The 21107-nt window shown below is 29.7% G+C and overlaps 2 protein-coding genes across 3 annotated transcripts; both read right to left on the reverse strand.

Annotated features, from left to right (window-relative positions):
- Window positions 1-11880: 11880 nt before the first annotated feature.
- LOC109808332 (uncharacterized) lies at window positions 11881-17003 on the reverse strand. The gene is made up of 3 exons (XM_020371285.3): window positions 16589-17003; window positions 12897-14259; window positions 11881-12358 (listed from the first exon to the last, which is right to left on the reverse strand). Exons 1-3 carry the CDS (start codon window positions 16862-16864, stop codon window positions 12126-12128), a joined length of 1872 nt encoding a protein of 623 aa, XP_020226874.1. The 5' UTR covers window positions 16865-17003; the 3' UTR covers window positions 11881-12125.
- Window positions 17004-17567: 564 nt separating this feature from the next.
- LOC109807603 (uncharacterized) lies at window positions 17568-18731 on the reverse strand. 2 transcript variants are annotated; one of them, XM_020370155.3, is made up of 3 exons: window positions 18477-18731; window positions 18312-18370; window positions 17568-18214 (listed from the first exon to the last, which is right to left on the reverse strand). In XM_020370155.3, the coding sequence occupies exons 1-3, from the start codon at window positions 18550-18552 to the stop codon at window positions 17918-17920; spliced, it is 432 nt and encodes a 143-aa protein (XP_020225744.1). In that variant the 5' UTR covers window positions 18553-18731; the 3' UTR covers window positions 17568-17917. The 2 variants fall into 2 exon arrangements, with proteins under 2 accessions (XP_020225744.1, XP_029129534.1); XM_029273701.2 differs by having other exon boundaries at window positions 17568-18211; window positions 18477-18730.
- Window positions 18732-21107: the final 2376 nt, after the last annotated feature.

Below are 21107 nucleotides of genomic sequence, written 5' to 3' on the forward strand. Positions count from 1 at the left end.
AATTTCTTTAAAAGAAAATATAAGTATGTAACAACTTAATATAGTGCGCAAACATTAGCTCTTGTTATAAAAAGGAGGAAGATATACACATTCATCCACTACTAACTTGCTTAGGAGCCCACAATAGGTACGACTTACGAGGTTTGCTTCCCCCTAAATTCCTCATCTATTTGTTTTCTATTTATAATATAAAAGTCAAGTAACATACTATTACATCAATATATCATATTAAAACAAACTTTACGTTCTGTCACATCAATGAAACAACTTATGTGTCATGCTTCCTATTTTTCACCTCTCTTTTATAATTCACGTTTAAACAATTAACTTAAAAAAGCAAATAAATTATCATTACAATGATTTTAAAAGTTAGGCAACTCTCGTCTTCATAATTAATGTTAGTTATTGACATTCATTCTATGAATTAATCTATATTATATTGAATAGAAAAGAATAAAAAAAAAATATAGTTTCTACATAAATTCTCTCTCCATTCCCAATTACTTATGTTTTTATCCATGCTTCTCCAAATGTCACTTTTCACCATGGACACCATATGTTAACTCACTGCAAACGTCAGAGATAGGTTAGCTCACTTCTAATTCAATTCCCATTTGACTTTCTTTTTGTTTGACAGCATCAAGTTTCATACTATATTCTTAATTGTAATCAAGTTTCATAGTATTGATTTTATGTACAACATTTTTGATGATTTCATATATCTCTTAGAAAGGTTAGCAAATATTTTTTTGGCAGATATTTTGTTCAATTGCTCACAATTAGATTATCACAATTACTTTGATCAATGTCACAGACAACTCTAATAGAGCCTGCATCAGACAATATAACTATTAACAGGGCATTTACAATTGTCATGAAGAGTTATAAGATGGTTTTGAACATGCCCTCTTACATAACCTTGGAAAGAAGGGTGACAATGACAACATTTGTAGTTATATTAATCCTCACCGATCCAAACAAAGGAATGATAATAAAAAAGGCTTATGAAGTTCTGGAATCCAACACATGCCCTCATATGTTGCAACCTGTCTAATATTTAGGTTATATATACCTGCACCTAAATTATTATTTTGGTTTGAAACTTTTACGAGGAAAAATTAAATTTATAAAAAACTACGCATGTAATATACTTTTGTAATGCGTATTTGCTCCTACTTTTAATAATTGATATAGTTTTGTAAACCATGGCTTTTACAATATTAATTTTTTTATTTATAAAGTTTGAGCTAAATGCAGAACAAGATTTTTCTTTGTGTTTATGCATTATTTTTCTTCTTTTCATGAGTTCTTGCAAGTGTTTTTTACAAATGTGGGAAAGGAGCAAAAGGAGATGAAGTTCCTCACGTAGAAATTGTATGTCTTAAATATTTGCTTAAATATATTTTTAGTCCTTTAAATTTAGAATAAATTTATTTTTTATTTCTCAAATTTAAAACTATTATTTTTAATCCTTATAATTTTTAAAATTTTTGTTTTAATCCCTCAATTCACTAATAGTATATATGAAATTGACAAATTGAAATAGTTATATAATATCAACTGGTTTAATGTGATATTTTCACTAACATGATACTAATAGATAGATTTTTTACGTTAATATTTTATAAATTCTATGATAAATTTTGACTATAAGAACTAAAATAAATATTTTAAAAATTACAAAGACTAAAAGTAACAATTTTAAATTTGAAGGACTTAAAACATATTTAAATCTAAATATTTTTTATCTACTAAAAAAAAAGGTTTTCTAATCCATTCTAAATTATGAGAGTGTAGACATAACTAGCCCATATGCTAGAATTTCTTTATATCCAAGCACTTCAAAATTTAAAAAAAAAAATCAAAACTGAAAAAAGAAATTAAAAATACATTATAAAAATAAAATATCATATAAACAACTTAAACTTTAGTAAAAGTAACTCTTGGCATGATAAGAAACTAAAAGTCTCTTCTTTAATCACTAGCGACTTTTTTCTCTTCGTATTTCTTCAAATGTGGAAGAGACTATCCTTGTATCAACAACTTTTTTCGTCCTCCTATGTCAATAAAAAATTGAATTGAAAAGGTACAAAACTACAAAGATATGCACATGAGAAAAAAAAAATAGTTAAATGCACAAAATTAATAAAAAGATGGATAGGGAACATGTTAAAACTATCATTATGATGTTTTTTCGTTATAATTTGTAATGAATTGTTTTTTTATTATTTCATCTTATTTTACATTCATCTCCTTTATAATTGTCCATAAATTAATTCAAAATTTAAACAAAAAAAATATCAGATTATCAATTGAAATATAATTTTAAAAATCAATATAACAAATTACAATCACTATATACAAAATAAAAATATATAAATTAATAATAATTACGTACTATTTTTTTTACCTAAAACTGTATGCAGTATAAAATAAAACTTAGTATCTTAATTACACATTAATAATTAAAATATAGCGACTAATTATAATTAGTTACCTTACACACAATATACTATTTAATATATATCATTCTCTCACAGTAAATTGTAACAACTTTATACAATTAATAACAATATGGGAGTAAGGCCTATAACAATTAATAACAATTATTTGAGCAGATGTCATAAAAACTGCCTAATTGAATACTATATATTTATTACATTATATAACTTATTTTTATTACCCAGTTTCCTCTTCTTCTTTAAGACCATACTTCATAGTTTCCATTGTACCATATCATACAACATATTCAAATGTCTTTAATTTTTTAGTTACACTAATATATACACTAAAAATGGTAATTGTTGAAAATATTTATGGTTCTTCTTATTACTAATACAACAATTAGATTTTTCCACATTAAAATGTAGAAATTTCTATCAACCTTGCTGCATCAAAACGAATCATTGTTTTTATTGGACTAACATATTGAAATATAACTTTTGACTTTGGTCCATTAAAGAGTTGAATTTGCTACTGATTTAAATTACTGCAGAAAAATGTAGTGTTTGTTTTTGGGTTTGGAGTTCAAAATCATTGGATTTCTTATAAATTTATCATATCAAAATATAATGCTTTCTATTGGTTTTGATAATGCATGTGTACATATAATAAAAATGTTAAGTTTGCTATTGATTTTGCAGTATGAATTTATTATTGAATTTGTTATTAACTTTCTATAACAATAAACTTGAGCATAATTTATTCTAATTTGCATATTGTGACAACAAAACTGACATTGATTTATGTTTATTGCTCTTTCTAAAATAATACATATATATATATATATATATATATATATATATATATGTGAAAGTGCTAATTTTCTCTTTAAAAAACCATAAAAGAAAATACCAATTAAACCGATCACAGGAATACCAGTTACAGTACCTATTATCCTAAAGTCATAAATAATATGTATAAAAAAAAAGTATGTCTCAAATTAATCATTATGTGAATTTTTTCGACATAAGTATTTTATAAATTTTAATACAATATTAAATTTTTCACATAACTCATTCTTATAAAAATATAACTTATACATTTTATAAGCCGTGCAATGCACGGGTGAACATGTATTTGATCATAAAACGCGACCAATTTCGAAGAATGGATATCCCAATTTTTGTTTTCTACAAATGATGAAGCATTGAGAATTTATTCAACATACTATGGGCAATTTCGATTAGAAAAAAAACAACCGACATTCCCACATAAGAGAATGACCTTCATGCCAGGGATAGACAAGATTATACATCGAAGATCACACCCAATCATCCACTATTAAAGAAAAATCGAACGGTTGACTAATGGCTCCTTGCAATGAATTAAGACATATAAATGATGATGGAATATAATATATTACTTTAAAGATAGTGAATTTTAATTTAAATTTAATTTAATTTTATAAAATTGATTTATAGGATAAAGATTATTTTTCATTTATATATCATATTTTAGTTATATCACTTATCAATTAATATAAGATTTTGAACATACAATTGTACATAAGATCTGAATATTTCAAATGTAAAATTTATAAAAATTTATCAAATTTTTAGTGCACTAACTAGACAAATTATAATGTAATATTTTTACTATAATTAATTTTTTTTATAACTCATAAATGTTGGATTCTCAAAATTTGATAAGAAATCTATATATAAAAAAAAAACATTTTTAAGAAATCATATTTTCTAAGAAAGTTATTTTTTGAATGATAAACTAAATATAAAAATTAACATTCCCAATTTCATATTCTTAAAATAAATAAAAATATTTCATGTACAAATGCCTCCTAAGATTTTAAAAAAAATTTAATGAAATTACATTGAATATTTACACATAACTAAACATGCAAATACCCTTAGTTGGGATCCTACTACGTGCATTTAACATAATTACACATTTATATTTCGCTTATCTTAGCTGGTTTATTAAATTTAAGCGATTTTTAACCTAATTAGAACCTAATCCTTTCAATTAAATAAACTTTTTTTTAAAAAAGCTTAAATTATTTATCAGAATATACTTTATTATCTGATCTAATTGATAACTTAAACATTTAATTCCTTCTCATAGCTAGTTAAATATGATATATAGCCATATGTAAATAAATAAATAAATAATAACCAGTCTTATACCACATATAGTAAAGCAGACGGAGTTATTAAAAATAAGATTAAAATAAGAAAAGATTCTGATGCATAAAGACAGCGTACCAGGTTCATGCACGGAGTCGCAACCCTGTGTTTGCTAAATATAAAATAAATTTTTTAAAAGAGAATAACATAAAAATAAATTGCTTAAAGGTTCTTATCGGCATCGGGGTTTCATTGGTTACAATAATTGTTTATTTGTTTTAGTGGTATTCTTTTAAACTTGCGAAAAATCAAATGTAGAAGATCAATTAAGCCCTATTACATAACCAGTACTTTTTGATACAGAATAATAAAGTACCATAAACTATGTCTAGCAATATAGTATCTTCATTAGAGAATGAATTACTCTATCGTACTTTTTTTTTATACAATAGAAAGCAGAAATAAAATATACCACCAAGAACGTGACATTCTAATTCTGTAGTGCAATGCACTTTTTCAACACCAATTCATTTACTTTTTATATAATATTATGTAAAAAGAAGATGTCAATCATTAGTTATGTTTTTCATAGACGGATAGATTAGCTTGCTGGTAAGGAAAAAAAATTACCTTTTAAGAGTTGCAAATTGAAACAATATTGTCACACAGTATATCTAAATTTAAACTCTTAATTTGTTTTTGCTTGCATATTTTCATTTTAAACAAATTAAATATAATCACAGAATAAAATTAAATTATATATTTTTATATTATAAAACCCATCCAGTCTTAAATATTAAAATTGAGTATATATAGTCTCAAGAATAAACTTTGAAATTAATCTCGATATTGTGTATATCTTTATTTTTTTTCAATGTCATTTTACGCTAATTAAAAGGACTAAAAGTAACTATTATTTTATAAAATTAGAGACTCTTGAAGGGTTTTTTAAATCTTAAAAGCTAAAATACTTGACTCATATAATTTTAGAAAAGCTTGAAATTTTACTGAAGTTCTTAAAGAATAATGCATGTTATTATTTAAAAAAAAATGAAATTACTTTATAAATTATAGTAACCAGCCACATGATACCTAATTTGATAATAAAAGTTAAAAGGTATAAAAGAGAGGAAGGTGTCTAAGCAATGAAAAGAAGAGTAGGAAATTAAGAATTATGAATATTACCTCAATGGCTGAACAAATGTGGGTTAATTTGGGTAAAAAAATAGTTTTATATTTATGGGCTGAGAAGGTGGTGACATTCCTCTGTTAAGGAATCCGTTTAGGGATCAGTTAACAAATCCATTTTATTACTAATTTGGATATAATATGATTATTATGAATGTATCCCCTCCACTCCTTTTGAGACAAGTCATGATCCTCATAGAGACATTCTTGCTAATAATCTAATTAGAGAGAGAGTCACGCACACGACACGCATATTGCAAGACGAAAAACACTTGTAATTTTAATTTATGAATGATAAGCTAGCGTAACGAAAGGGATATTAATTTTATTTAAATTAATAAAAAAGTGTTAATTAGCTGTGACTATAAGTTATGCCTTAAGCCAGCCGATTATGGAATAGAAAATCAGATGGGGTTTGTGCACGTCTTAATTGGGCGGACACGTGTCGCTTTCTCCGTGTAATCCGCACCCCATCACGTGATTAAAATGTATGCATGCTATTGCTTTCTCTCTTCACGTGGCCAACTCATCCACCATTTTTTTACGTTAATTAATTAATTAATTAACTTAATCCCCGTCTCTCTCTTGCGTCTTCTTACGTATTTTCTACTATTTCTTTTCTTCAAGGAAAATTAATACTACTTCATGCTATACTTATATATATAAAATCCATAAGCCCTGTCTTGCCCTTGAATCTTGATGGAGAAAATTAACACTTCATGGAACCATATGCATCATTAAACTCAAATACATGCAATTATCATGGTATGGTCATTTAACTGAGAAATAGCACACCGGTCACATTAAGTTTTTAACTATTTAAAGCGTGATTATGTTTTCTGTCAATTATAATTAGGTACTAGTCACATCTCTATTTAAAATGTTGCTTCCATCAAAATATTTCTTCTATTTAGTTTCAACTTTCAATTACCTATTATTTATCATAACTATTTTCCAGTAAATAATTATTCTATTCTTTTTTAGGTGTATATATTCTCACTCAATCAAGCTACAATAAGCTAAAATGCATAAATACCTACTACAGCTTTTCTATATCTAAAATTAACTACATTACAATTATTACAAGGTCCATCACAAATTAACGTAAACATAAACAGAAAATTATTTAGATAAATTATAAAACATAAACCATAATAATAATAGACATAAACCATAATTATAAAACAGAAAAATAACAAAGAAAATATTTAGATAAATTAGTATTGCGATGTTTTTTTTTTTCTTCATAAGAATCCAACTCAGTATAAAAAAAAGTATTAGAGATTTACATGACTCACGCATATTATATATATAACCAATTGAGGACCTGTGTAGTAATGTCGCAGTATTTGGCACATGACATAGTATATAAAATAAAAATATATAAAAAAATTCAAATAAATAACAGAGGATAAATCATAGAAATTTCAAATAATGAGATAATACTACATAAAATTAAATTGCGTTTATGGAAGTGGGTTACTAATTCTGTTTCCGGTTGTTTTTTTAGTTACATTAGTTGGTATTATAACTTGAGATTTGTGCTTCTCATAATTTCTACTTTGGATTTGAATTCTAATTATATTTCTGTGTCTTGTTACTCTTGTAACATGTTTGGAGTATTCCTTGTATTCCCTTTAATTTAAATCTCTTTTATTTATAAAAAAAAAACTACATAAAATTAAGCATCACATTCTTAATCAAATTCACAATATGGTTCTGATCACTTGTTCGAATTCTCTTTCTTGAAAACTTTTTTCTGCTTCTTCTAGAATTTTATTTAAATAAAATTCATAATGTGTAGGTATATACATTTAATAAAATCCCTAATTGTTGTATGCTTTTATTCGTGAAGCTTATCACAAATGAGTAGAAATCTTGATTTAGTTGTGTACAATCTTCAACGCCATTTAATTTGTCCTAATTAAGCAAGAATGCATCAGTATTGACATGTTGTATACTATATATGATATATCACGTTACTCCTCAACTACTTCTACTTTAGCTCTTGGGGTGCAAGTGTACGTCATCACCAGGATTTACTCTCATGAAAATTTCAACCCTTTCTATTCTCCCTTTGTATTTTTAACATAAACGTGAAAATTTTCTTTAAATTCCATTAACATGACAATATTTGAAATAAAGTCTATTTTATTTATTTTTGTGAGGACATGTGAAGAAAAGGGAGTCTCATTTTATCTTTAAATATTTATTGGCCATTTCGAGGTAAGGGTGTAAAATAATTACTCATTTAATTGTTTTTAATTAAGAATATAATTGATACAAATTAATATCATCATAAACTTTTAAAAATAACGTATAAATGGTGGAAATTTTTCTTAAGATGTCCAATACAAAGAAACAGAAAGAGTACTTTTTTTTTATAGTTATATTATGCTATTGATAGGAGTATTTACTGATTTTCTTAGAAACTAATTTCTCTCACGACTTCGATTGCATTAAAAGGTAAATTAAGTTTGCACTTTTTTTTAAATTTGTAAAAAAAAATGAACTAAAAATACAAGGAATCCTTAATCAATTGCAAAATTAAAATAAAAAATTCAATAATTCTATTTAATGAACTTATTTAAAAGTGACATTTGATGCATTCATAAAAGGTTAATTAAGTTTGCAATGTTCTTTAAAGTAAAGTAAATATAAATAAATACATTTGTAAGTGGTCTTTATTATGTAGAAATTTTAGGTTTTGTTCGAGGTGATTTTTAGTTTTTGGGTTTTGAAAACATATTTCAAATAAAAATTCTTTCTGTTTTGAAAGTTATATGATTGGTATCACGATAATAAAAAAAAATTCATTGAAAATAAAAAATAAAATAAATAAAAGGTATTTTAAGAATAATTTTTGTTAAATAGTACAGACCAATTAAGATTTATTTAGATTTTAAATTTTCGTACCCAAGTCTAGATTTGTTTATATTCAATCAAAATACTACATGTATGCATGCATGGAGGAGTTTTAACAAAATATTTATTGTTAAATAATTTTTTTAAATTATAAAATTACTAGTGAAAGGTTCATTAAATAAAAAGTGAAATTCATGTTCTAAATTGTATTATCCATAAATTTTAGTTGATAATATTTTAAAAAATAAGTTAAAAATATCTTGGGATCTAATATCTTAATATATACGGTAACTTTGATATATTTTGTACAGTACAAAGTATATAGAGAAAATATATTAGCTAATGATTAAATTTATGGATAATTAAATTTAATCAGTCAATATCAACAAAGTTAAAAGTAGCTAGAAGATAACTAAATTTTCTTAAGTTTATTGTTAGAGTTCAATTCATGTTCATGTGAAAGAAAAAATCCACTTTAATACGATAATTATAAGTAAACGTGAAATCTTTCTATAATTACTGAAAAAAATTAGAAAGTAAAAAAATCTATGTCTAAAAAGGATGTACATGTACGCAAAGAAATAATCAAGAAGATAAAATAAGAGGTAGGTAAAGGTAAATATAAGAAAAGTTGTCAATGGTCTTGTCAAAGTAATAATTTTTACATCGCCAATTAATAAATTACTATTTATATAATTTTAAGAATAATCATGACTAAAATAAATAAACACATGATAATTTGTATAATAATATAAAATTATCGTGAGTTAATTTTTTTTATATATAATTGAAAAATACATGATATACATATTTTTAAAAAATTTTCCATCTCACATTTATGTGAAACAATAAAACGAAAGTGTAGCTAAGTAAAATAAAATTACACGCAACAAAATAATGTAAAAAGAAATTGTATATTATTAAAAAATAATATATATGGAAGATGGAAGAGAGAGGGAGAGGTTTGTTGTTACAAATACGGGAGCATGGTGCACGGAGCACGTGAGGAAGCAGTAAGTCACGTGCGATCATCCCCTGCCGTTGGTCTACCCCGCGTGCGGTGGGGACCATTTATCGCCACTTTTATGTTGCCACATTCGGCGCCCTTTCTCTTTCTGCCCACTTCAACCCTTCACGTCGTTATAACCGCCGTTAAGGATCGTTACTTCCTCTCTTCTCCTTCCCTCACCTTCCCACTTTGCCCTTTCCTAATCCAACACCTATATTTTTATTTTCTTTTCATTTAACCCACTTTATTCAACTTCCACCCTCTATAAATTATTAAAGTTTCAAATTTTGTTCTTGCTTAATTTTAATACAATTACAGTTCTTTTTTACATACTGCATTATGATATCATTTCGTGTTAATTTATTTTTGAAGAATTACATTAGAGAATTCATTGTTCATAATGTAAATTGATATATTAAAATAATTATTAAACTCATATTTAACGAGTTATAATGTTAAACATGAAACTGATTCATCTAATCATTAGTAATTGACCTAATAAAGTCGATTATGAACTTAAACGTTACACAATTCTTAAGACTCTAGTGCTAAAATATGAAGAAGCCAAAATTCAACCTATATACTTAGTGTTTTATAATAAACTCGGTTAAAAACTATGATTGTAAAAAGTAATTAGTCTTTTATTAATTTGTTTTGGTGAATTAATTTTTTTAAAGGCATGAGGTTAATGAAGAAAGAATAATGAAGGGTTTGATTAAGGTTGAGATGGAGGAAGGAAGGGGAAAAGGGAAAAAGAAAGGAGTAACAAGGGGATGAATTGGGATTATATAGAGGGAAGATTAAGGAAAGCAAAGGTACAAGAAAGCACGTGGTGGAGTGGAGTGGACTTGGTGGATGGGATGGGATGGGATGGGATGGGATGGGATGGCGGTGCCATCTCTCTCTCTCTCTCTCTCTCTCTCTCTCTGTGTCGCTTTCTATCTCGTGACGGTGTCACGTGGGGGTGGGTAAGGGTCCCACAAATGCACCCATCAAAAAGCAACACACAAAATAAAAAAGGGAGAAGGCAAAAACTTAGTGGGGGCATGTGCTCTTCTTTCTCAACTGACCTGTCGTTTATGGGTCATTCAAATCTGAAAGCGATCCCAGCACACAGAGAGACACTCTTCTTTCTTTCACATGACGTGGCTCACTCACGTGCCTCTCTCTCGTGCCTCTTTTTTCCTTTGTCGTTTACCTACACCTCATACCTCATGGTAGGACAAGTGTCTCCATCCACCCGAATCAATCTCCAACACAAACCCTCATGGGCCTCACATTCACATTCACATTCATATTGTATTACTTTAATATCTCTATTTCCTATTCGCACCACTTTACATTTCATTTTCTTCTTTCTTTTTTTTAACCATTTCTACAATAAATACCAATAAACTTCAATTATCATTACTCATATAATCAACAGTATCTAACATAGTTGCATCCTGTCAATCAACACTTTTAATTACTTACATTTCTTTAATAATGTATACCTTTCAGGAATATGTTTCCTAAATTTTAATACTTGTCTATCTAATTTCCTTTTATTTTCAAAAAACAAATAATTTTTATTTTACTTATAATGATAAAATTAAATTATAGCTTATTTTGCAATTCCAAATCATGCAAGACTATCCATTTATTTATTTTATACAATACAATAAACAATGAATCAACGTAATTAACTCCATGTCTGCATCCGCTTAATTTCCTCTGGCAATCCCTTCCCTATTTTTGCTTCTCAATTTTTCTATGGACTGGGCCATTAAAAATGTTACTTTTATACGTTGAATCCTGAACCATTGCTAAGACAAACCTTTTGGACCCAAAACAAGAACAAAAAAGATTAACACTTCGTTTAGGCTAAACCGCTTCTAAATAGTACATAGTAAACGAGAACCATTGCACCACGTTATTATGACGAATAGGAGATTAAAAAAAAAAAAACTATTCTTAGCTGAAGAGGTTGCAAACTGTAGCAGCTTTGGTGGTGACAGAGCTTGTGTCAATTGTTTGCACTCTCCTGATATAATGGGAAAATGTTCAAATGCTTTAAGTACTTTGATGATTCCTGACGTAATGGAAGTCCACACACTCATTGGAGACAACTGTATAGCTATAGCGTTTTGCTTTTTCTCTGTACCCAAACAAGTGATACACTTGCATTGTGCAAAAATATGTTTCTTCCATGTATTCGCCTTCAATGATGATTATTGTGCAATCTTGAAGAATCAGTAAACGAATACTCTAATTTTCAATTTATATTCTCAACTTGTATTTCATCCAGGTCTAGGTGGAAAGTAAATAATAGTATAATACACTGCTTTCCCCTACCTCATAAAACTTACAATGCAATTTCTTGAGCCACGAATTAACATAATTTTATTTTTAGTTTACAGAGTAGCTGCATGAGAACAATAATCACAGCAATCAAAGACACATAATGTACTCTCACCAAAGAAAAAACAAATTAATGTAGATCAAGCGCTACCTAGTTTCTCCAACATGATGGAATTGACAACCTTGTTTACAAAGGCATAAAAGCATTGCCTGCAACAATTAGGCATTAAAGTATATTTCTGAAACTGAAGAGCATTGTCGGCATGGCTGCATACTGAACTAGAGGATATACTAGACTTTGGTTGTTCGGAACTGCAGGCAGCCAATATGGTATGGGTGGCCTGCCTTGCCACTACCTTGAAGGTATCAACACCTGCATCGTGAATAGCTTCAAGAGTTCAAGTGAAATACTTTCATTCAAGAAACAGTTATCTTTTGCATGCAACCTGTTTAACAATTTACAACACGCAAGAAAAACAGAAAGAAAGTTTCTCATAAAATTTATTGTCTTGCATGGGTAAATTGAGAAAGACAGTGAGGGATAGAATTTATGTCTGGCTCTGGCATAGAGGTGCACTCTATCTCTCCATCTCACATCAAATGAACGAAAATGAGATAAAGTTGATATGCTAAATGTAGAATGCTAACCAAATGAATTCGGTGCATGTTTGGAAATAATTATTTTTAAGAAATTATTTTTTATTTTTCAAAAAAAAAAAATCTCAAGATGTTGACAAAGGTACGTGATTATTTCTGCAAAATAAGCTCAACTAAACACACACTCTACCTAATTAAAAGAACAAATATGGATTGCATAAGGTGTACAGAAAACATCTATAACTATAAATATTTCAGCCAACAATGATCATGTAAATATACAAGGAAAAAAAAAAGGTTTGATATCAAATTACCTAATTTTGTTTCTCTAGTTAAGAGCTTCAGATTCAACTTAACAAGAGACTGGATCTCAGTTTTAGCATCGTCAGTTGTTCTTGTGTTTCCATCCTCAAAGCTTTTAGCCAATCTCTTTTCTTCATCAACAAGATCCACATCCCTATTATAGGAGAATACACCACCAAACTTGCCATGAGAGGAAGCTAAATCTGCTGAAGTTACCAAGCAAGCAGATGAGCTTTGTTCCTCAGCACCATTTCTCTCTCCATCTTCACGACAGGGAACAGCCTGGATACTAGTATGGACCTTTCTGGACAATGGACGATCACAATATCCTTCTGAATGATCAGTATAGTCCCTCACATGCATCATCTCCTCACATGTAACCCTACTTTGCTTTTTCTCTCCCAACTTCAGAATTGAGCGATTTTTCAAATTGTGGTCAAGTCTAGAATATTCACACATCTCTTTTTTAATGTTCCTCAAGTCTAATGTTTTGGAATGTTGATCTTTCAGTTTTGGGACATTACAATGTCCAAATGATAATTTTCTAGCTCCTCCACTGCCTGAGGGTTTATCCACTCCCTGCGGAATACTGCATGTTCTTTGATGAGTTGGTTGAGTCCTCTTTGCCCTGTCCATCATTTTCCAAGCCTTGTCAACATCCTTAGAGTCTCTCTTGGTCAACGTTTTGTTAGAAGGACCACCTTGGACAGAGGATTGTTGAAGGCTTGTGGAAGCCATAGGATGCGAATCATCTAATATGTGATGTGATAAGGAACTAGAATCTTGGTTTTGACTAACTGTGCTGCCAGGTTGAAATGAATTGCCATGGAACCTTAATGAACCAGTTCTCAAAGCATTCCAATTTTGACGAAGAGACTGTATATTACACTGCATATGATGGACACCTACAACAGGACTTTTTCCTTTGAATCTGCTCAATCTATCAGATGACGGAATAACAGAAGGAGATGACAGGTACTGTTGTAAAGGAGATGATAGGTTCTGCTGTGAAGGAGATGACAGATTCTGTTGTAAGTAAGATGCCCTTGGCTGTTTTTTAACCACCCGGCTGCCAGTTTCCCTCACAATATCAGAGATATCAATGGTTACACTTGGCTCAGCTGCTGGTGAAACATTTTGGTGGTTTGATTCTACATTGGTATTGGTCTCCCGGGATATAGCACAATCGTGACAAAACCAATCACCTTCGGGAACAGTATAGCCCAGGCCAACACAATATGTGTGTGAAGCAGTATCACAAAGATCACAAAGTAGTAGGAGATGTTCATCTGTCTCAGCATGACATGTACTACATTTGGTTTCAGCATAAGAACCAACAGGACCAGTTGCCACATTACCATGAGGATGATAAACCTACAAAACATAAGATATCATTTGCTTATTAACATTAATGCATCTACTACATAAATATTATCTCTTCCATTCTTTAAGTTCATTGGATTACCAGCTCAAATTAATTTATAAATTAAGAGAATTATGATATAGTATCTCTTTATTTTGATGCCTGTTGGTCTAAATAAGCTCCACTTGTGACATAAATTTAATGAGTTCGACAATAAATGTCAAACTCATTAAATTATATGGCAACACATAATTAGATAATGTAAAACTGACAATGAGTCAAAGCTAGATTCTAAGAAAATTTGGACATTAAAGCCAACACATTATTAGATACTGTAAGCCTTTTTCCCCCTCATTCAAGTCACGTTATATAGCTAGGATTATATTAATATCAAGATTGAGATTTGTTTCCAATTAGGGTTTAATATCAGGGGTTTATGTTTTAACAGTTAACTGATTGTTAACTTCAAGAACAGCCCTCAATTGATTGTGACATCTCGGTCCTTTCTTTCATCTCCATTCCTATCCAACTTCGGGAACCCTCCACATTCTGTTGAACTTGAAAAATATAAATTAGCATTTATCAATAATTTAAATATTGTTTAAATTATTTATGTATCAATTATGGAGCTATATTTTATATTAATGTGGTTAATTGTTAGTCACTGTTTTATGAGTGACCCTATTCTCATCTTGTAAGTAAAATAAATTGTCTTCCTGTTAAGCAATTTTCACACACACATGAATACGTGATAGGCTGAGGATAGTTCTCCTTCCCAAATTGCTCAACATAGTGATTTCTCTTCTTCAATTATCATGGATTTCGAAATAAACCGGGTACACATTCTTATATATCTTCAAGTGATATCGAGTTCAAAATCATTATGGTTGACTTAGGTATTGTTTCTTTACGTTTACCTTCATATTATACTTCATTGTTAAGAGATGTTATTTATGTACCTTCCAAGATTGTTAAAATCGGGATTTTACCTAGGATCGGGAGGGTGCTTGGATTGTAAAATCCATCATTCTTGCCTAAAATATAAAATTATACTTGTGTATATATATACACACACGTGTAAGTATAATAACCAACATATATATAAAAGTAACTTCTAAATCACAAACATTAGACAAACTTAATTAGATAACAGTAGCCTAAAAATCATAAAAAATAGTTGCTAAATAATATTTACAATATAATTATCATAATGTTAAATTTATTACCATAAGATAATTTATTTTAAACATTTTCATAATGAAAATTAATGGAGGGAGGCCTTAATTTTAAGCTTTAGAATAGGATGGTAATTCTTAGAAAATGGGTAGAGAATTGAAAAAAAAAAAAAAAAAAAAAAAAAAACTCGTGCCCATTGCTTTTCAATACAAGAACAGACCCCCCCCCCCCTCCCCCTTTTTTTTTTTCCACCTCAGGGCATCGTCGATCCCACAATTGAGAGTGGAAGATCCGGATCCTACATCAACCCGACTCCATCACAATTCCAGCAACGAGTTAGCAAGGAAGGAAGAGTCCTCGCAAAATGTAAGATTGTGCAATCTAACGATGAAGATTGCGATCTTAACAACTTTGGTACCTTCCATGAGAGGGAATTTGATTTCTATTTCAGCTTTAGACAAATGTGGCTATACTTCTGAGTTTGGTATGGTCAACTAGTTATTAATTTTAATTCAAATGCTATAGGTTTAGGAGATTTGTATGATGGACATTATATGTTAAATTTAATTGATATGCTTATTAGCATCGTTGTTAGGTGTAAGCGTGACAAGATTGATGAGACATCTTCTATGCTATTGCATAGACATTTAGGGCATATCCATAGAACTCAAAAGACTTAAATTAAGAAAACGATTAAGGAAAGTATCCTTCATGATCTTAACTTCTATGATATCAAAGGCAATTTCACTATCAAAACCAAAAAAAAAAGGAACAACCATATGAGACGATGTGCTCCAAGGGTGAATAGGCATTTTATTACCTTCATAACTGATTTCTCCAAACATGGGTAGATAGACTTACTTTAGGAAAAATCTAACTCACTAAATGCCTTCAAATCCTTCAAGGTCATTGAATAGAGGAAAAAGATTAAATGTACTATCAGTATGGCATTGTGGCTACGATGAAAACCGAAAGAAATCTATGAAGATTCACCAGATTTTTTGATGAGTGAGGAATTGAATTGAAGCTCAACACACTATGCCTAGTGGCTGGGAGCAAAATGGAGTTGTAAAGAGACACAATTAAATGCAAATGGCGAGGTTAATTTGCATTCCACTAGACACCGATTGAGGCGAGATAAATAGATATATGAAAAGACCTAACCTGATCACGATGAGGGACCTTAACGTCACGAGAGGAAGAAATGACGCCGAGCATAGGGAGTCTGCGAACGTTGGTGAATCTCTGGCGGCAAATTGGGCATCGAGACTCGTGCCTGGCCCATTCCATGATGCAGACGAAGCAAAAGTAATGGCTGCAGCAATCGATTTCCCCTGCGATCGAAACCCCGCGCTCGGCGAAGCAAATCCCGCAACAAACGCCCTCATCTCCCTCTACTGGGGATTTCAGCCGCTTCTTCGGCGAACCAATCGACGACATCCTCGTCGGATCCCTCAACTCGCACCACTTCCACTTCCACTTCCGATTCACACACTGTTCAGAACCACAGGATGTTCATTATGCGCCCTTAGGGATGCCTCTCGAGTCTCGCCTGGCCCCATTCATTCTTATCTCAGGAATGGGCCATAGGCCCAATTGCATTCCTTACCATATATCAACTTTAGCTCGCACTAAATCTAAATGTAATTTAATTCATGAATTATAGTTCTAATTATTTATAATATTATTTTTTGTGTTTAAACTTATCAAATTTTAGTTTTAGCTAAACATTTTTTTTATTTTCATACATTTTAAAAAATATACGTGCTGGTTAATCTTGACCTTTTTAATGACATGAGTAATTTTGAATCAATATTTTTTTTTATATAGATATGATCTATATAATAGTAGTTTTTAATCTAAAAATGGATTTCGGAATTCAATTGTTTATTAAAAGTTATTTAATAACGTTAGAACTACTATAACTTAAATAATCCCTCGGATGTAAAAGACAATAGTTAAAGAAAGAATCAAAAAAACTTTTTTTAAGAAAATTTGATTCTTTAATTATTAGTAATAAAAAGAAATAGTTAAAGAATCTAAATTAACAACAACAAAAAATGCTAAAAGTGATAAGAAACTCAGCTCGAATTCAAGTTGTGTAAGCGAAAAAAGCAAGTCTTGGGAAAGTTTTGTTCACTTTGAATTGAATTAAATGGAGGATTTAATCAAAACAAAAAATGAAAGATAACATTTAATCTTATTAATAACATTTAAACGAAATCTTAATATAATTTGGAGAAAAACTCTCTTTTGGAAAACTATGGCTGAGTTCACAATGAAAGCCTCAATACGTTTACATACAAGTATATATAATTAATTACCTATTCATAATTATTTGTGACTATCCTAAACACAGTGAGGACTACAAAACTGAGTACAAAGGCAAAAACAAATGGTTAGAAGTACGTAAAAACTAACCAAGCTAAAACACACTACATTCCATTACATATATATATATGTCAAAACTCTGTGTCCTTAAAACTTAGTGAATCAGTTATTCTTGGGCGGGTGTGGTCTTGGAACATAATAATCAGCATTCAGTGGCACCAGACCAGACATCTTGACTTTCGTAGAATGGCCACTATTCTTTTTACTAACTTTATGTTTCACATTCAAAATTCCTTTCCCTTCTTCATGGTTCCATTTGGTGGTAAAACCCTTTGCCATATTAATTCCATTCTCAGCCTTTACCACATTCGACCTCGAGAGTACTCCTCTAGACACCATCTTCCTTCCATGAAGAAACTTCGTTCTTTGATCTGTCTCAGCAAAACCATGATAAATCTGCTGTAGCAAATTATTGCAACATTATTCAGCCACTTTTTGAATGATTTCATAACATGTAATATAAATAATGTATGTGGGGACACACATATATTCTTACCTCTACGTTCACTGGACTTCTTGCCGTTTCATGCTTGGAAACCACCAGTTTCTTCTTACCTGAACAATCAAGTTTTACAAAAGGTTAAGGCAATTTTTGAAACAAAAACAAAGGTGAGTCTGAGAAGAGAAAGAAAAGAGACGAGGAAGTGAAAAGGTAGTGAACCTTGGTGTGCGGTGGAGAATCTTAGAGGGAGCAAAATGAAAAGTAGGAGAAAGGTGGTGGACCTTGCCGACACCATTATTGCGAATCGAATAAGGTAAGGGTATGTCGTTGAACAAAAAGAGGAGAGGAATCCTGCGGAAGAGAAGTGGGTCTTTCTTTATAGGGTCCAATTCCATGACATAGCAAACCTCTCTTGGGGCTTTATGAGCAAATTAAAGAATGATTTTTATATATGGAGCCATGGAGGCAATTTCAGAGAGTGGTTGCTTGGGAAAAGCAATTAGCGAGAACAACGTTGAAAACGGTTTTGTTTGCGGGTTGAAGTCAAAGTGTAGAAGAAAAAAGCGTATGATCGCGTGAAATGGAAGATACAAGTTGTTCAGCGCTTGTCGGCCGTCATGCATGCAACGAGGAGAACTTGTTTGGTCCATCTTCCATCGTATTCATAGGCTCCACTTCCTATGAAACAGTTCATATGGCTGTACTTTGAAAACGCATTTTTGCTAATTCCTTTAACCAAGCTTTGTTCGTATTAATTTATTATGATTTAGCAGTACTTGATTTCATAGCTTAAGCTTTAAACAATTAAATAAAAGTGAGTGGGGATGGGAGAAATACATTAGGGCACGCTTTGTGGTAGACTGTGTATAATGTGCATTATATATATATAATAAAGGCAGTTAGTTTAGACTTACAGTTGTATCTCATTCTTCGGGTATAGCTTGCTTTTAGCTTAGCCTTATTTTTGACCGAGATTAGAGGGTACTTCGAAAGAAGTGTTTCGGTTTGACCATTACGATTAGCGAGTAATAATCTAATGTAATTAACATTATTTTATTCTAAATATAAATTCTATACTGATAGTGCAGCTCTTTATTAGAAATACATGGCATAACAAGTTTGTGAGAGGCGTTCCAAAAACTATTTATAAAAGGTGAACATTTCCTCCTATCACAAGTTTGTTTTACGAAGGTCTATTATATTGTGTGAGGGGGTCACGGAATGGTGAAGGTTTTCAAGGTTGTCCATAGATTTATAACTAAGGCACTTTATCAAATTTGTCTACAAAAATTGTGACGAAAGGAATTTTATCAAGTTTGTTAAAAAAATCTATAAGGGAATAAATTTTGATAATTACTCTTTTGATTTTTATTTTTGTATTGGACACTGTTATTCTTAAATTTAACAAAATTTCTTATTTCAAATTTTTTCAAAAATAAATATATAGATGTACGAATTGCCTCTTTTGCTACTAATTTGATATAATGAAACTTATATTGAATTGTTCTCATAGAAATAGATAATTGGTGAAAAATAATGATAATTTTTTAATTCATTCACTATTTTTATTTGTACTGTTATTTTGTATGTGTTTTATTCTTTGATCATCATTATGCATGAAGAATTTATTTTTTTTTAAGAATGATATTAGAATTAGTTTGTATAATCAAGTTATCAACTAGACAAGTATTGAAGTGAGATAAAGTCAACGGTAAATCAAGTAGAGATCCTTATATCAAAAAATTTTACAACGGCGTAGAAGTCAAGGGATGTGTCTCGTTGGCTATAATTAAACAACAATCAATGTAAATATAAGAAGTATCAACATCTAACACTAACACTATGAATGAATATTGAGATCAATAGAGCAAGGATCATGCCAAAGTTTATAATGAAAACATGATGTATGAGAGAAAAATACATGAAAGATTAAATGAGATTTGAAATTTTGATGATTGATGAGAAAAATGTTAGTAAGACAATCCAAATTAATTTGTTGATATTAATTCAAGTATGAATTTAATAGGTACATTCCAAAATGGTAATGGAATGTACATTAACTTGTGAGAATTCTATTGTATCATTTCGAATAAAATTCAACATGGAATTGATGAGGTCGTTTATATATGTGTAGAATGTTAAAAACTAACTTCTATATCTTTTAGGTTTGAAGTTGGTAGATAATTATAATGAATAATTGTGTTATTCCGGATAAATCCAATATGGACCCACCAAAGAGATAAAATCCAATATGAGCGGCCCAGAGATAAAATATGATATGAACCCACCAATGAGATAAATTCGATATGTACTCATCAATAAGATAAATCTAATATGGGCCCATAAAGATGACATAGGTTAAGATTAACATATTTTTTTTATCTATTATATAAGTTGGAATAAAATTGACCTCTAAAAGAGTTGACAACAACCATGAGGGAGGTTGAAATTAATTCGACCCAAAAAATTCTAGATTAAATCATATTTTTAATAATTAAGATAATATGTCAATATATGATATTTAAATTACCTTATCAAATTCATAAATTTTTAGGGTCTATAAACCCATTAACAAATAATTATAAAAACTTTGATATTAAAATAAGGATGGAGATATTGTACTTTTAAATGTTCTGACTTTAGTTGAATAAATAAATTTAACTCTAAATATTTTTCAGACTGATTGACTGAAACAATGATTGACTGAAACAAGTATAATGAGAGATGAGATGATCAAATAAAAATTTATCAAGTGTCATTTATAATTAGAGTTATGATGTTATATGTATAAAAGGATCATGTGTAAATTAGAGAGATATGTATATATTTTTATTTAAGTTATTATTATAT

The sequence above is a fragment of the Cajanus cajan genome, chromosome 5 (genome assembly GCF_000230855.2).
Source record: "Cajanus cajan strain Asha chromosome 5, NIPB_CcT2T_4, whole genome shotgun sequence".
Classification (NCBI taxonomy): domain Eukaryota; kingdom Viridiplantae; phylum Streptophyta; class Magnoliopsida; order Fabales; family Fabaceae; genus Cajanus; species Cajanus cajan.